General features: G+C 50.1%; 2 protein-coding genes across 5 annotated transcripts in view; both read right to left on the bottom strand.

The window, feature by feature from the left end:
• Positions 1-5,741, bottom strand: part of FBXO41 (F-box protein 41) — a 29,560-nt gene extending 23,819 nt beyond the window's left edge. Inside the window, exons 1-2 of one of the 3 annotated variants that reach the window (XM_032291719.1) lie at positions 5,438-5,690; positions 2,579-2,755 (exon numbers count right to left, since the gene is read on the bottom strand). The gene's annotated coding sequence lies outside the window, so the exon portion shown is untranslated. Of the gene's footprint in view, positions 1-2,578; positions 2,807-5,437 lie in introns of those variants that run through there. The other 2 variants (XM_032291720.1, XM_032291721.1) reach the window with 2 other exon arrangements.
• A 7,671-nt stretch (positions 5,742-13,412) lies between these two features.
• Positions 13,413-16,182, bottom strand: EGR4 (early growth response 4). Of its 2 annotated transcripts, none has more exons than XM_032291717.1 (2): positions 15,666-16,182; positions 13,413-15,265 (listed from the first exon to the last, which is right to left on the bottom strand). In XM_032291717.1, exons 1-2 carry the CDS (start codon positions 16,153-16,155, stop codon positions 13,941-13,943), a joined length of 1,815 nt encoding a protein of 604 aa, XP_032147608.1. In that variant the 5' UTR covers positions 16,156-16,182; the 3' UTR covers positions 13,413-13,940. The 2 variants fall into 2 exon arrangements, with proteins under 2 accessions (XP_032147608.1, XP_032147609.1); XM_032291718.1 differs by having other exon boundaries at positions 13,413-15,262; positions 15,666-16,117.
• Between the last annotated feature and the right edge of the window lie 1,327 nt (positions 16,183-17,509).

Genomic DNA, 17,509 nt, shown 5'->3' with positions numbered 1-17,509 from the left:
CAAGCATCCTAACTAATAGTCTCCCAAATCTGCATTTCTAGCCTAGACTTCTCTCCTAAGCTCTAATCAAACACGACTTATTCTACGTCTATTTGCTGAATACCTTGAATTACACCATACTAGGTGCTGCGCTAGGTGTGTTGAGGACAAAGACAAACAAGATCCAGTCCTGGCCTTCACACAGGTTTGTAATCTCCCAGGGAAGACTGAGGTGTTAGAGGATACAGTTATGAAATAACTGGTTTCTACACTTAACCTAGCTTGAGGAATTGAGGGACTGGGGAACCCCCAGTGGCAGTAGCATCTAAACTAAATCTTGAAGAGCAAAATATAATTGCCGGGTGAGGAATAGCAATTATGAGGTTTGGGGAGGAGAAGAAAGGCATTCGGAGCACATGAAACAGCATGTATAAGGGCAAGGAAGTGAGAAAGGGTATTCCTCCTTTAGGGAACTATAAGGGTAAGCTCCATGAGGGTAGATACATTGTATACCTCAATCACTGCTATTTCCCGAACACTTATGCCAGTGCCTGGCATGGGGCAGGTACTCATGGGGTAGTGTTTGTGGACTCAATGAATGGCAAGGGCTTGATCAGGTTTACAGTTTAGAGAATGAAATACAGACAGCCAAAGTCAGGAAGAAGGTTGTTGGAACACCAGAAGTGAAAATTATTAACCAAGGTAGCAGGAGTGCAAATGGGGAGAAGGATGGATATGGGAGCAATTAAGGAAGAAGAGTTGAGAAGACCTGGTGACAGAATGACTGTGGCAGGTAAGAAAGGGAAGACTCAAGGATGAGGCTTAGGTTTGGGTCGTAAGCAACTGGGGAGATGGGGATGTGACTGAGTAAGGAGGAAAAATGGAGGAAGGCAAGTTTTGAAGGGAGATAAGTTTGGTTGTGGATTCCATGAGTTTAAGGTCCCAGTGGGCCGTGGAAGTAGAGATGTTCAATACATGGATTGCAACATGGAGGCAAAAATACAGTTTTGGCAACTTGAAGGTAAAAAGGAAAGTGCTTAATAAATGAGCAAGTTCAGGGAGAATGTGTAGAGAGAGGGGAGCTGTGGGGGAAGATGCACCCTCAGAGAGGCGAAGAACCAAGAGGTTCCTAAGAACCAGCAGCAGAAATGGGAGTTCTGGCAAGGAACCTTAGGTAGGAGAGGATGTCCAGGAGAGGACTGAGCAACAGTAGATATAATGTTGACAACACAAGTAAAAGCAGAAGTGGGAAGGGCCCACTGGGGACTTTCAAGAGGCCTGCTTTGATGGGCCTGGCTCATGTGGGCTGAGGAGTGAGTGAGGCAAGGACTTGAGGAGAGAATCAATGAAAACTAGAAGCTCAACTGTGAAGAGGAGGAGGTAGCATGGTAGAATCCAGAAGCAGTTTCTAAGATGGGAGTGACCTGAACATATTTAAATGCTTCTTAAGGCTAACCACATTCTGCTCTATATCTTCACTTCCGCTGGCTTGAGGCACTAATAATTCAATGTCTTAGACCTGAAATTTATAGCAATGCTTTTTTAAAAAAAATGCCTCTTAGAAGCAGCCAGTAGAGAAGGAGAGAATGAAAAGGGTTTTATTTCAATGTTGGCGGCTCAAAGCTTAATGTGACTAATGCTGAACTCACAATACCACATCACCTACCTTCAAACCCTTTTTCTCATGGCTCCTAACCCAACCAATACCATAGTTATCTATTCAGCACCCTGGATAGCGACCCCCTAAGCCATCTCTGAATTCTCAGTCCCCTCTCAGATCTCATCAATCACTGATTTTTGTCAACACTATCTTCTAAATATTTGATTCTGTCTACTTTTCCTAAAGCCACTTCCCCAGTTCAGACCTATATCCCCTTCTATCTGAACCACTGATATTGTCTAACTGGAGTCTATAAATCTTCCAGCTTTGAATTCTCATGGCTGCCAAAGTTTTTTTTGCATATATGATCCAGTCATGTCACTTTTCTAAAAACATCTTGGAAGGATGGCCACCTTCTGAGAGGTGACATCCACCCTGCCTTGCCCACCGTCAAGACTGGCTGGAATCTAACCATCCCTGAGCTCTGCCAGCTCTAGCTTTTGTCCTGTTTCTCTCCCATGTGCATCCTTAGTGTGCCCTACAAAGTTTTGCTCCATGGGGAAATGCCATGTGCTGTTACATCCCCAAGTCTAGGCTCATGCTGGTCCCTCTTCCTGGGACTCCTGGGCCTAAATTATGCAGGCCCAGCTCAAATGCCACCTTTTCCATCAAGCCTTCCTTGACCTCTCCCTCTTAAGCTCAAATCACATCACTGCGTGAATCAATCCTTACTGTACCTCTTCAAGGATGTGGCAACAGGCATCACATACTGATAATTATGGACATGTTTGTAACCTCAGATACCTCCTAATACATACAATGGAAGCAGGGACAATACAATTGATTCATCTTCACACACAGTAGACATCAGTATGTTGTTAGAGGAATCACACTGAATAATGGAGAAACTGATTGATTTTACATAACCAAAGCAATTTCCACCACTCATCATCATGGAACTGGATGAACTAGTTACAATTAAATAAATCCAAAAATCACCTGGAATAACAGCTGACTTCCTGATTCTGCTGGTCACTTACTGGGAGGTTAAATCTTGCTGTGTCTTCTCAGTGCTGCTGTTTTGCTCTAGCTGAGCTCTAAGGCTTAGGGCTTGTCTGCTTCATTCCTTTTTATCCACCCAGCAAACGATGTCCAGTACAAGGCCCATGCTAGGCACTGGGTACTCATAAATGAATGAGAGTTGTGCCATTAGGGTGTCTGCAGTTTAACAATCAAAACAGTGAATACTTATCTACCAATGATTCTGGTCAGACATCATGCTATTCACTTGGTCCTCACAACAATGCTGCCAAGTAGGTGGTACTGCCTCCATACTAGGATGAGGAAACGGAGGCTCAGAGTGGCCAAATCACTTGCCCAAGGAAAGTCTGTAATGGGACTGTTTGGTGGTCCCCAATGAGACATGCCTCCCAGTATTCCTGCCCTTCCTTATGTGCTCTCTTCCCACACTGACTCAGGGATTGGCCATGTGACTTGCTTTTGCCAACTGGACATTAGCAAGCCTGATGCAGGCAGAGGCTTGATCAGCAGTTGTAACTTAGGTCTTGTCCTCTTGGAATACTCCCTCTTGGGATCCAGCCGCCACATAAGAAACTTGGGCTAGACTACCAAGTGATTAGATGCCACATGTATCGAGACCCTGGAGAATGAGAGGCTATTTTGATGTCCCTCTCCTGCTAGTCTCTCAACATAATGCAGCTGTGTGAGATTCCACGTGAGACCAGCAGAGCTCACACCCACAGTCACAGCTAACGCCAGACCATGAGGAATAATACATCACTGCTGTTTTAAATCCGGAAATTCTGGGGTAGTCCGTTACACCCTAATAAATAACTAAAACAATGACAAACTAGGATTTGAACCCAGTATACCTGACTACCAAAGCTTATGCCCTTGGTCTCACATTGTGTTCCTTCTGATTGAGTGGAATGTCATACTAACACAGGTTGGCCCATGGTAGCATGCAATAAATATTTGTTAAATGAATGGATAAAGGGTGTGATAGTTCACCAGGGAGGTAAAGAGATCTAGGGAATTCAAAGGCAGGATGGCAATTACTTTTCAACAACCGTCACCCCCTTCCCATTACAAATATTCCAAAACAAGGCTGGGCACAGTGGCTCATGCCTATAATCCCAGCACTTTGGGAGGCTGAGGCAGGAGGATCACTTGAGCCCACAAGTTCGAGACCAGACTGGGCAACATAGGGAGACCCTGTCTCTACTGGAAAAAAAAAATTAGGCAGGTGTAGTGGCACATGCATGGTCCCAGCTACTCGGGAAGCTGAGGTGGGAGGATCACTTGGGCCAGGGAGGTCGAGGCTGCAATAAGCCATGATCACGCCACTGCACTTCAGCCTTGGTGACAGAGCAAGACCCTGTCTAAAACAAACAAACAAATATTCCAAAACAAAAGCGAAACCATTTAGGCATCCCTAAATCTAGAAACAATTGTCTGGATATCGCCAGACTCCCTCTCTGTGTCTGCTTCTTTCTCTGTTAAATTCAGATCAGGCAAAATTGAGATGGTAATAGAGTTTGTTTTCTGATGGCACTGCCTCCCTGCCCCCAACTCTCCATTACACCCATGGCATCTTCTGTCTTCCTCCCACTTGGCCTTCAGAGCCCAACAGTTCTTTCTGTCTCTTTCCATATAAAATCCACATGCAGAAAAGGGGCTGAGAAGGTGGAGATTATAGAAATGGGAGAGGAAGGTTTGGATGTTAACAGATGGATTTACAAGCCAAAGAAATGAAGCTCTAAACTCAGTACTCTTAGGAGGCATCTGCCAGCAGGTGGAAGTATCCTAAGGATGGGGGAGGCAGCTGGAGTTGTCCCCATTATACCCCTATTAGGCCGCTGTGGGTGGGGAGTAAAGGAATGCCCACTACCTCTATAAATCCCTCTGAATCCCCCAAGAAGGCTGGGGCTATGGCTCTCCACACCTGTGGCTGTGGCTCCAACATGTATACCTCCCATAGTAGCCATTCCAGCCTGGCAAAGACCCATGGGGGTCAATGCATCCAGTCCTCTGCCTTCTGGCAGCCCTGGCACTGCTTTTTCTGTTCTAAGCCCTACCTCACTCTCCTGCTACTGCAAACAGGCACACACCTCCCAAGGTCACACACAGGCTCCAGCACCTGGATCCCACACCCAGAAAACCATCTGGGCCCCTCTCTGCAGAGAGACCTAAGGAGAGAGCAGGCCCACACTGTACTCGCCGGCAGAATGTGGGCAGTGCACACGGGCCCCATGTCACACACACTCACATGCAAAGCAATGCGGAGGGGCGCACATATCCAGAGACACTGTGAGCACTGTCACCAGTGCAGGCACTGGATGTGGAGACAGAAACATACGTCCACACACATGCACACCTCCAGACTATCACACGTGCACACCGGCACGCACAGACACCCGCACAGGTGCCCAGCCAGGCCTTAACACCAGGCCCCTCCCCCAGCCCCTCAGAAGCAGGTGGGGAGGGTTGGGGTTTCAGGGCGCTTTCCCTTTTCCTTCCCTCTGGCCCCTGCTCTCTAAGGTCCAGAGTCCCAGTGGGGTTCTGGAGCCCGCCCCTGCCCCAACACCAGGCTCGGGGAGCGACAGGCGAGAGGGGGGAGGGGAAGCCTGGTCTTGAAACGTTCTGATTTTAATTTCTTAAATTAACCCCTTCCCTGCCTCTGGCCTGGCCTGCCCAGAATCCCTCCCGGTTGGGCGGCCTCGCGGGCCTCTGGAGGGCTGTGGGGGAGAAGGAAGGCGAAGAAGAGACAGCGGCTGGGGTCCTCCCTCCTTCCCTCTCCGGGAGCAGTCCCGCAGCGTGCCCGCGACTCGCCCTTACCTCCTCCACCCCGCGGCGAGGCCAGGCCCAGCGGCCCAGGGCTGGGGGTGCAGAAAAGCCCCCGTGTGCGGGGTCCGGACGCAGGGCCGCCTCGGGGCCTCGGATGTCGTTCCCCTCCGCAGCCTCGGGTGGCCGCCTCCGTTAGCACCCCCGCCTCCCTCTCGGGGCGGGGGCGGCCGAGCCTCCCAGCCAGTCGCAGCGGGAGGGGCGCACGAACCCGGCGGGAGGAAGGATGGAGGAGGAGGAGGGGGAGGAGGGGGCGCGCGGCCCAGGAAAGCAAGGAAAGGGGGAGGGAGGCAGCGCGGAGGTGGGGCGGAGCCGGCTCCTCCTCCGGGGCGGGCTCTCCAGTAAGCTGGGGAGCGGCAGAGGAGGCCAGAAGCGGCTGCGCCGGGACCCCACGTTTTCCGCTCAAGGTGGTTTCGATGCGGGAGGGGTCTTCGGCGCCGCCCTGGGGTGCAGGGACGGCTCGCGCCGCGCCGCGCCCCTCCCGGGTCTCAGCCTTCCCGGATCCCGGCACCGCCCAGTGCACTCCCCGCCCTGAGCACCTCCAGTTGTGGCTTCTGCTGGCCACCTTGAGTCGGGGCCTCTCCGCCCTAACCCTACCACTCTGGTTTGGGCCTCCTTCCACTCGGGGGCAAATAAGGGGTAGGAGGCTCTGTGAATCCGGAAGGGGGCGGGCGCGGGCACTACTCCTGAGACATGCGCCACGGTCCCTAAGAGGCCTCGTGGGCAGCGCGCCTGGGTCGTGCACTCGGCGACCTCGGGTCAGACGCTTGGTCTCCGCAGAGACCGCCTGGGATGCTCCCCTCTTGGCGTTCCTAGGGAACCCAATTCTGCTCTTAAAGTGCCACCTAGGAACACGTGTCCCCATCACAAATCCCATCCCGTTCCTAGAGGAGTAGGAAAAGGGCAGTGGCCTCCAGGGCCCTGGTTCCCTTCTACCCACTCCCGCCATTTGGCTAGGATAGTAGCCAGGCTTTTTGGGACTGGAGCACCTGGAGGGTCCCACCTTTGGCCTAAGGTCTAGCTGGATGGTGAGGCAGGAACCATCTGGCTCTCGTGGGCTTGGATGAAGTCCCCAGGGCTGCAGTGAGGCTGAGAAACCACACAGGGTTTGGAGGCTACCAAGGCCAGAGCTGAGCTGAGTCTTGGATGAGAAAAGGGGGAGATGTTATTTCAGCCTGAGGGTGGTGCTTGTGCAGGGCTGTGCACATGTGCCTTGAGGGGCATTCTGGTTGCAGCAGAGCAGAAATCAACTTACTTCCAGAATTCCAGTAAATCTGGGGCTCATGGGAACTTTCTTTGATCTCCATCCCATTTCTGTGAAGGCAGAGGCATTGGGACATTCAGTATCAGAAAGGACAATTTGTAAATTTGTCAGTAGCTTTAGGGGAATGGCAAATTTAATAAGGACAGAGGCTGTACAGTGGCCAATCAGGTCGAATTCCCCCTCTCTTGATCTTCTCTTCCTCTCTGTAGCTCTTGAATTTCTTTCCTCCTCGAGGAATTCTTCTGAGATTGGGCAAATAAGAAATCACTTTTCCTAATACCTAAACAATAACAGCTCCTGTTAACCAAGTGCCAAGCATCATGCTAATCATTTTTATGCATATCAGTTATTCTTCCTAATATTATTATCCCCACTTTGCAGAGGAAGAAGCTAAAGTTTAGAGCTCAACAAATGGCTTAGTCAGGATTTGAACTCAAGTGATCAAACTCCAAAATCTGTGCTCAACCACAGTGCCCTCCTGCCTTCTGTTTGCTATAATAAAGTCCACTGGACCTTCACCTGATTCCCTAAATCCACCTGTTCTTGCAGATGGCCAAAAATGGCTGTATATTGTCTTAGTTTTACCTTCGTTGTTGTGATGTTTCTCCTCACTCTGTGCAACCTGTGAACGTGTTAAAACAATGTGCAACCTGTGAATGTGTCAAAACAATCTGGGACATGTGTGGCTATGTATGTGTGTGCTTTTTTGCATGTGCGCATGAGAATGTGTGCACATGCATGTGTACATAGGACATGTATCTATGAGCACATACATGCCTGTGCATGAGTGTGCATGTGTGTGTGTGTGGGTATGAGTTCATACATGTGTATTTGCACGTGTGCACGTGTGTGCGCATATGTCTATGATTGTATGCAAGTGTATATGTACGGATGTGTGCCCATGCTACATTTCACAGACAACAGTTCCTGCTTGGTTGTTATGGGAACCACAGTTCTAAAAATGTTAAACTGAATCCCACTCCATGTGAACCAGAGAAACCAAGAGAGAGAGCAAGCTTGGTGACAGAGACACCTTTGGGGTCCCAGAGCTGAGGGAGAGAATTGTGGGCTCAGCAAGAACTGGAAAGGCCCAGACTAGCCAGAGGTGTAGTCCCACTCATGAGACACATGGCACCTCGTTGGGTCTATCAGGGCCCCTTGCTGCAGACTCAGTCCTGCTTTTCCCATATCTCCCTCCTTATCCTTTCTCCTCCCTCTTCTCTTTGCTAGCTTCATGCATTCCAACCACCTTCCTTCCCTCCTCCTTCCCCTTTCTCTTTCCCTTCTTCTCCTTTTGGGTTTGTTTGTTTTGTTTAACTAATTGACACAATAACTAAGCACTTTAGTTTTAGGCTTGGTGATATGGGGACCACAAATGTGGATCAAACAAGGTTTCTGCCCTTGAAGGTACTCAAGGGTGGGAGCATTTGGATAACCGATAGGGGAAAGGGAGGGGGCAGAGCAAAGCACAAAGGGAGAGATGACAGAGGAGGTTGGAAGGTGAATTTGGATCAGATATGGAGGGCTTTGACAGCAAGGGTGAAAAATAGGTATTTTTTATAGGAGCGTGGAAAGCTTGGTCAGTTTGGGATAAAGCGCTTGTTTGTTGTAAATGGTGTTTTAGGAAATTTTCATTAGTGCTGGGCAAAGTGGAACAAAAGAGGGATAATGGAGGCAGAGGGATCACAGGAAGCAGTTTTGGCATAGTGTAGCCTGTCTCAAATAGGGTACATGAGTTGGGGTGAAGGGAGAGAATAGAGCAAACATACTGGGTTGCTTTCTCTAGCTCTCCCCCATATCCCACCTCATCAAGATATGTATTATTCTTTCCCATCTTTCCAGTGTGAAAATCAGGACTTGAGTCAGCCACTATTACTGATATGTGTCGTGTTTCTTAGGTGCACCAGAAAGTAAAATAGTTGGGAACCACTGGCCCAGCATGTAGTAGCCCTCAGTTTTTGTAGAGTGAGTGGATATTTAGATATGCACTGATCTTGGAACTGGAAGACCCAGGTTCAAGGCCCATTTCATTCTCTTATTATCTATGTGCCCTTAAGAGAATCCCCAAACATCTTGGGCTTCAGTTTTCTCTTCTATAGAGTGCAGGTTTGGACAGTAAGTTATTTAAAAAAATATATTAAAAAAAAATAGAGACAAGATTTTGCCATGTTGCTTGGGCTGGTTTGAACTATCAAGCTATCTACCTGCGTTGGCCTCCCAGAATACTGGGATTACAGGCATAAGCCACTGTGTCTGGCCTGGACAAGATGTTCTTATAAACTCCTTCCAACTGCAATGTTATGATGTGGTTCTATGAAATTGACATAGCCAAGGTATATGTTTACATGGAGCGAGTGCCATGGACTAAGGTGCTGGCAATAGGCACAGAGAGGATAAATGTGGGAAATATTTTAATAGAAGAATTAACATCATCTGGTTTCTGTTTTCAACAACATCATGACTAGATAGCCCAAGGACTCTTTGTTGAGGGGGAATCCGGTAAAAGCTGAGGCAAGGGTCTGAAGCCTCAGCATGTTTTCATATAAACATAGAATTAGAAAGGAATTAGAGATATAGTTACATAGTTATTCCTATATATAATCATAATCACATAGCTATTCATATGTAATCATAAATATATACACATGTATAATCATATAATCTTTAATCTTACTAATAAGTCTCAGGTCAAGAAGTATGGGACTGAAGTGGCATTGGAAAAAAGGTGACCCTAAGGCAAGATGCTTTAAGCCCTCTGTCATGCCCACAGAAGGGCTGCTGGAGGATGCCTCGGCTGTATGGCAGTGTCAGTGTTGTGAAAGCACCCGCTGTTTAGCCAGCTAGGGAAGGAGACGTCCAAGATGGCCAAGACATCTCCTTCCTCTGGGGAATAAGGAGAAAACTCCGCTCTCCTGAGCTCTTGTAGTAGGCTTGACGGCTGTCAGGGAGGCCCACAGACATCCTGGGACTTAATTGTCTCTATGTGGTGCTGTGCTTCAGCAGTCACGTTCCATAGCTACTTTCAAGTTCTGCTTCTGCACCTGGTTCCTCTTTTTCTTAGAAGATAAGAATTAGTAATAGTAACATAAATCTTAGTGACCTTGTTATTTCTTGACAAGTATGGAAAAAGTGCTGACGCCTTAGGTTTTCTCCTCGCCTTGGCTTCTTCAAAGTCTTGGGCCCCCTATCTCCAAGATACGTGATTTACTTGACCCTATCACTGACCACCATTACCTCATCCTACCTGCTCTTCCCACTGGTTTGTATACTTAATGAAAGTCAGGGCATCCAGGCACTCAGGGCCACTGCTGGACTCCGTGCTTTGGTTGACAGTGGACCCCTGGGCCCAAACTCTGTTTTCTCTTTCTTGGTGTCTTGTGTCTTTTATTTCCACAGTTTCTGGTCTCCACACCTGCAGAGGGACTCACAGAACACTGTAGGGCTGGACCCTACAATTCTTGCTACAAAATATATGGACTGCTTCACAAAATGTAACAGACATCTTCTGAAATGCTTAGTTGAGCTTGCAAAAAAGGGAAAAAAATCTACATGGACTAAAATAAGGGGATCAGGACAAAGAAATATAAGCATGAGATATGCCATGACTAACCCCAGAGGGTATGGGAAGGGAGGCATATGGCTTGTTTGTCCTGACCTGGGTCCTGGTTAGAGAAGGGGCAACTGCCTCTGAGAATGTATAGCTACTTAAGTTGGACTCTAAACTCAAAACATCTGCATGTTACAAGAACCTCAAGCCAAGAAATTAACAAAAGATTGGTCTCTGTCAGGTGATACTCTTGGAGTGGCTGGTAGAAGCAAACAGGAAACTGCTCAGGAGAAACATACCGGTCACCCAAGGCCACAGAGTATTGCTGCCCAAGTAAATCACCACTGAACTTGAGCTCACAAGCTAAATATTATGATACATAACAGGAAACAATGTACCATGAATCAGAGTAGAGAAGATCCTGAAGAATTACAATAAGATCCAGCAAGTCTAAGTGACGACCTGGATGTGTGAGGAGGGAAGAAGCAAAAGTGAACCCTACAGAGCTGTAGTTACTTGGGTGAGTCCAGGGAAGCAAATAACGTTGCTATTACCAGAAATATGGAAGGGTGATTTGATTTTAGACAGACTGTATTTGGAATGGTGGTGGGACATCCATATGGGGGTATTCATTAGAACCATGGGGCTGTTTGACTTAGAAGCCATCTCTGTAGGAATGATAGCTGAAGAACTGGTAATCAATGTGCTCTCTAAGGAAAGTGAAGAAATAAGAAGAGGGTTAAGAATTGGTCTAGGAAACACTCACATTTTGAGGACCAGGTGAAAAAGAGGAGCAAATAAGGAAAATGAGCTCTTTGACAGTCCTGATTCTGGTTGGGTCCTGGGTTTGGGTTGATTTTCAGATTGTGTGGTTTTAATTTTCCATTTCTTTTTTTTTTCTTTCTTTTTGAGACAAAGTCTCACTCTGTTGCCCAAGCTGAAGTGCAGGTGGCACGATCTTGGCTCATTGCAACCTCCACCTCCCAGGTTCAAGTGATTCTCCTGCCTCAGCATGCCAAGTAGCTGGGTCTACAGGCACACACCACCATGCCTGGCTAATTTTTGTATTTTTAGTAGAGATGGGATTTCACTATGTTGGCCAGGCTGGTCTTAAACTCCTAACCTCGTGATCTGCCTGCCTCAGCCTCCCAAAGTGCTGGGATTACAGGCGTGAGCCACCGCATCCGGCCCAATTCTTTCCATTTCTAGCCGAACATTCTCTTCCCTCAAAATCCCTAGGGGAAGCTCCAACAAATGGGAGCAGTGTCCCTTGGGACGTAGCAGGAACTTCTCAGCTAGAGGTTATACAGCCAGACTGGGCTCTGGTGCCAGGACTACTACTAAGTCACTTCTTTGGTGTTCAATTTTCTCATCAGTGATGTGAGGCCTAGGTGGATGTGAGGACAAGGGGAACAATAGAGCTGATAGCACTTGCTGGAATGCTGCTGGAGAGGGCAAGATTGGGGTGATCAGAGGCTGGCCACCCACTGTCTGCATTCCCTCCTTTGTTCAGGTTGTGTGGTTTGAGACCAGTTGCTTGAAATATGGGCCATTATGCTTTTCCTTTCCCTACTCTGCATGAAAAGTGAAGCCAGGTGGCCCATGCCTAATAAATGAAAGGTGTGGTCACTTAAATAGTAAGAAAATGAGGGTCACCATTATCTTGCATCTCCACAAATCTACCACTTACTTATCACAGTGCCTGGCAGTCCATCTTTTGAGCCTCTTCATAGGGTTAAACTTTGCCCTCTGCAGGCTACTCTTCTAAAATGTTAATTCTCCTAGAAGGTAATATTAAATCCTTTACCGCAAATTAGTTTCTTAGATACATGATACTCGGTCACATGAAAGCACTTAACACCTAGGGAGAGAAAAGGAATGAATTCTCTGAGTTGATAATTTTATCTCTGGTCAGCTGGACTGTGGGGTGGAGGGTGAGCATATCTGAGAGTGAAGGGGCGAAGAAAGAAGCAAGAGGATGAGAAGCTGGTTTGATCTGGCATCGTAGGGCTGTAGGCTCTCTTAATTCAAGAACAGCTCAGCTCAGAAGAGAAAAGAATGAAGTCCCAAGACGCAGACACTCTTTCTTCCTTATCAGAGAGTGGTCATTGGAGCAGAGAGATGGAGAGCACAGCAGCCTTTTTATGCTCTAAGGTCTGCCCAAGGTGGTCAGAAAGAGTGGAAAAGCTTTGGGTAGGAAGTTCAAAGAGTAAAAAGGGGCCACCTTCGCCATTACAAGGTCATGCTTTCCTTATCACCCTCCTAGCCTTCCTCTGATCCCAAAGCCATGAAAGGTTCACTTGGAAGGACAGCTGGAGAAAGGTGGCTGTGGCAGGCGCATGGCTGAATGGTAAGTGGGCTGATGCCTCCTGGAGAGGATCCTTTTTGTGGGAAGAGCAGCTAAGGTGATCATGAGTCTCTGGCAAGGGCCTGCTCCTTGCTATATTCAGGTGTGCTCTAGCTAAATGCTGAGACCCATTTTGGCCCTGACACCATGTGACTCTTGGAACAGATTGCATAGATACTGTCTGGAGCCTCTGTGACACTGAATACTCTGGGTTTTCACAAAAGGCACCAAAATACTGACTGCAGCCTTTTGCTGCTGTTGCTACTGCCTGGAGCTCCCTCTAGCTGCCAAACCTGTTTCTCACCTTTTGGTACGAAGCCTTTTTAAACAGTGCTATTTAAGCTTAGGTGCCTCCATTCTGGGGTTGAAAAATGAGGGTTGGCTTTGAAGTTAGACAGATTTGTTTGGCCTGTCTGTTCCTAGCCTGGGTTAACTACATTGTTCCAGCAAGCTATCTACATTGCTTCCACATCTTTGAAATTAGGTGTATGCCTGCTATATTTGGGAATGTGAGGATTAAGGAGAATAATATATACATAATATTGAACACCTATGCCTTCTAACCACTTTGAAGTTCCAGAAACACCTCCAGCCCTTAGGTCAGCTGTGATTAAATTCGTTCATTAACCCAACACACACTTATCGAATGCCTACTCTGTGCCGCAGTGCTGGCAGGTGTGCCTGACAGTGGGTGTGTAATGTGTTCAGAGCATGTACCCCATGAGCGTGGGGATCTCCTTTATCTTCGGGCACATGTGGTCCTGGGGGAGAAGCTGGGGGTAAGGGTCAGGAGCTTACATGGCAGATTCAGTAAGCTTTTAGCACAATAATTTTAATTGCAAAAATAAACAGTTTTGTCAACTGCTTGAGAGTAGCGTCTGCTTTACAAAAATTAACAACAACAAAAGGAAGAAAAACCCCAAAGCAAAACGTTACATCCAATGGCTGCTGGATAAGACACTGCTGTACAAAGTCCCGCGCGAGACCGGCTCGGCGCTGCCCCAGCCTGTCTCTGGGGGTTATAAAGGAAGGCGTGGGGCGTGCGCCAGTTATAAAAGACTGTCTTGAGTCCCACGGTAATGCCTATTCACTGGGTGGTCTCAGAAGACTTCCCTCAAAGCGCGGCTAACTTGGGAGACAGCGCCTGGACCGCGGGAGCTGTCCGCGGAGCTGGTGCTGAATAGGGCGTGCGCGGCAGGCGCTTCAAGGAAACTGGAAGTGGGACCGGAGGCCGGCCCTCGGGTGTGCGAGGGGAGGTGTTGGAAGAGCTGGGAGGAGAACCGGCCGGATCTCACGCGCGCCGAGCGGCGGCGCTCCAACCCATAAACCTATCTCTTGTTCAGAGGGCGGCGAAGGAGAGGCCCAGCGAGTAAAAACCGAGGCCCTTGAGCCGCTCCTCGGCGCGTGCCTTCTGCTTGAGGTGCACCTTGCTGTGCCGTTTCTTCTCATCGCTGCGCGCGAAGCGGCGGCCGCACACGTCGCAGGCAAAGGGCTTCTCGCCGGTGTGGGTGCGCACGTGCGTGGTGAGGTGGTCGCTGCGGCTGAAGTTGCGGAGGCAGATGCGGCACTGGAAGGGTTTGTGGCCCGTGTGGATGCGCAGGTGGCGATTGAGCTCGTCAGAGCGCGCAAAGCTCCGCACACAACTCTCCACTGGGCACGCGAAGGCCTTGGCGTGCGGCCGCGGGCAGAAGCAGCGCGTGCTGCATTTGCTGCCTCGGCGACCCTTGCGCCGCGCCTTGGCCGGGGGGAAAGGGGTGGGCTGCGGTGGCGGCACGGGTGGCGCAGCCACGCCACTGCTTCCAGGGATGTCCGCCACCAGAGGTTTCGGGAAGTCCGCTGCGGAGGCGCTGCGAAGGCCCAGCGGGGAAAGCTGAGGCTGCGTACCGGCCAGAAACTCTCCGCCGTCGCCACTACTCCCTCCCTCCCCACTAGGAGGGGTCAGGAGCCCAGGGAGGCCCTCAGCCCCCTCCCCTAAGTCACCCGGGGCCAGTGGGAAAGCGTCGTAAGCCCCGCTGGGGTAGAGTCTGTTGGCTGGGACGGCTGGCAATTCCGCAGGGCAGCTGATGGATAGCAAGTCCTCAATCTTGGTCCCTACTGCGGGAAAACGAGCCTCGGGGGCGGCTTGGTAGCCTCCTTGTGACCCACAGTTCCCTGGGGCCCCCACAGAAAGCAGCTCCCAGGGCGCATAGGGACCCTTGAAGGCAGAGGCAGCATCCAGCGCTGGCGAGGCGGGAGGCGCCCGGAGGCCCGGCTTGACGTCGGGCGGGGAGAGCTGAGGCTCATACAGGCACTGTGAGGGGGCCCCCGCGCAAGGCGAGGACTCCCAGAACGCCTCTGGGAAGGGGGCAGCGCCCAGATCCGGGGAGTAAAGGTCCGGTGGACCTGGCAGCAAGGCATCGGGTCCCGCGGGAAAAGGGGCATCCAGCGGGGATCTGGAAGCTGCTGCCTCTGGACCGGGGAAGGGTGCGAGCCCTAAGATGCCCGACATGAGGTTGAAGAGTGCCTCCGGGTCGTGCGGGTGTTCGGGAACTGCCTGAATGAAGAAGCTACCGCTGTAGCTGAGGCCAGGAGGGGGTGTGGGCGCAGGCCCCTCCAAGAAGCAGGAGTCGGCTAAGTCCCCACCTGCGCCACAGCTGTTCAAAGCCCAGCTCAAGAAGTCGCCTGCTGAGGAGGGAGCAGGAATCAGCTCTGGGTCCATCAAAGGGTTCACCTGAGTCCACAGCCCCTACCCATGAAACTCTTGGTGCCCACGGATATACACAAAGTGCCTTTTGCACATTCTGATTCAGCAGGGGCCCACATACGTCCCAAGAAGCACATACAAACATGCACACGCAAAACACACGTGCACAGGCAAAAGGGCGCTCAGATATCCGCACAGGTTCCTGCGGAGGCGCTGGCGGCCCAGTGTGGGTGGGAATGGGGGTACGCACCCCAGGACTCCTGAGCCTCCCATCGCCCTTATTCTCATAGCTCCAGTGTCCCCATCCCTGCTGGTTCCCAGGTATCGTGCGCCCCCGCGCTGCGCTGTTGTCGTCTGAGCACCCCTGCTCGCCCTCCTTACCTCCAGGGTAGCCAGTGGCCGCGGCAGCGTCCCTGGCGGGCAGCCGGGGCAATTCACCGCTGGGTTCGGCGCAACAGTCTTCAGTGGACTTGACGAGGAGCGCGTCCGGTTCAGAAAACTCACCAAGGTGGAGCATGGCGCGGAGCCGGCTGTGGGGCGCCCGGGGCCTCGCTCGCTGGGCTTGGGGGCGCGCAGGTAGCGGGGAGGCCGGCGGTAGGGGTTCCCCGCGGCGCGCAGACCTAGGCGCCCGGGCTCCTGGCTTCCGGCAGTCACCTCTGGGAAAGGAGTTTGGGAGCCGCGGCGCCCTCGCTCGCCCGCACCGGACTCGGGCGGCGGCTCTTCGCCTCTCGAGAGCGCAGCCGGGCTCCCCCAACCCACAGCCCCCCCACTTATATAGCTGCAGCGGCGCTGGCTCCGGGCTTCCGACTCCCGGGCCACTGCCATTTTGGGAGGCCCCGGTCCTGCCGCTGTGACGTAAATGCCCAAACATGGACACAGGATGTGTGCCGGGGACTCCCGAAAAGGAAAGCTCGAGCTGTGACGTTGTTGTTGCCGCAGCCGCTGCGTGTGCGCGCGCGCTCCCCAAGTGTGGAGCTGTGTGTGCGCCGTGGCCGCGGATGCGCCTCTGGGGCGTTGAACCGCGCCGGGCAGACGGTCCAGTAGATACGCTTCCCGCCTGGAGACAGAGGCCGAGGGGTGTACCGTGGCTTTGGGGTTCCACGGTTTTGGGTTCGAATCCGCCCTCTGCCACTGACTAGCTTGACATTGAATCCCCCTTAATGTCGATTTCTCACCTGTGCATTTGCTATGGAGAAAAACTGAGTTAGAGCACATAAACGACCAGGCACACTCAGTAAACCGTGGAGATTATTGCCATTCATTCATTTCTTTTGTTCACGCCTGTGTGTTTTTCCATTTTAAGTTGTGTGTGTGTGTGTGTGTGTGTGTGTGTTAGGAAAAATAACTTATTTAAATTAAAAGGGACTGTAATACTTGTTAATAGCAGGGGAAAAGTCAACTAGCACAAAAGGGTATATTCTAAATTGAAAAGCAAAAGTCCCTCTTCTCTCCACCTACCTTCATTCCTAACTCCTGAAGTAGCCACATTTAAGTTTCTTGGGTATTCTTTCAGAAGAATTTTATGCATATCCAAGCATACACATGGTTCTGCAATATTATCATTATTTTTCACTTAAAATAACTTAGAGATTGTGCCATGTCCTAACATAAAGACCTTGTCATTCTTTTCCAAGGCTGTATAGTACTCCATTGTAAGGGAGGACCTTGAGTTAGTTGATTTGTCCCCTGTCCGTGAGCATATAGGCAGTTTCCAACCTTTTACTTTTACCAAGGTTGGAGTCAACATCCTTGACTATATATATGTGAATGTCTGTGGGATAAATTTCAATGAGTGTAATTATGTGCCAAAGTATATGTAAAATTTTGATAGACAACTGGCAAATTGTCTTCCAGAAAAGTAGGGCCAATCCTGCTCACTCTTCCCTCGCCCACAGGGGATGAGATGCTTCTGTAGACCATTTTTTCTGCCTTCATGCAAATAACTTTTACTCTAAGAATGTTGTTCCCAGCAACACACAGAGAATCCATGGGAAATATCTCCCTGGAATCAGTACTTGAAATAATTGGGCTTCTTTTAAGGAAAAAAAAAATTCTAGCCTTAAGGAGGCTGTGAATCTTGGCTGCGGAAGCATCAGAGGCAACTCCAGCAAAGAAGCTAGCCTACTCTCCTAGTCTCATCTCTCTTCTGCTGTGGTTTTCCCTCTGTCTCGTTCGCTCATTCTCTTTTTAAAATGTTTATTTTATTTTGTATTATAGCTCGCTTA

This window comes from Sapajus apella, unplaced genomic scaffold (genome assembly GCF_009761245.1).
Source record: "Sapajus apella isolate SASKATOON/1434 unplaced genomic scaffold, GSC_monkey_1.0 scaffold26, whole genome shotgun sequence".
NCBI classification, from domain to species: domain Eukaryota; kingdom Metazoa; phylum Chordata; class Mammalia; order Primates; family Cebidae; genus Sapajus; species Sapajus apella.
This window is presented reverse-complemented; position numbering and strand designations above follow the sequence as displayed.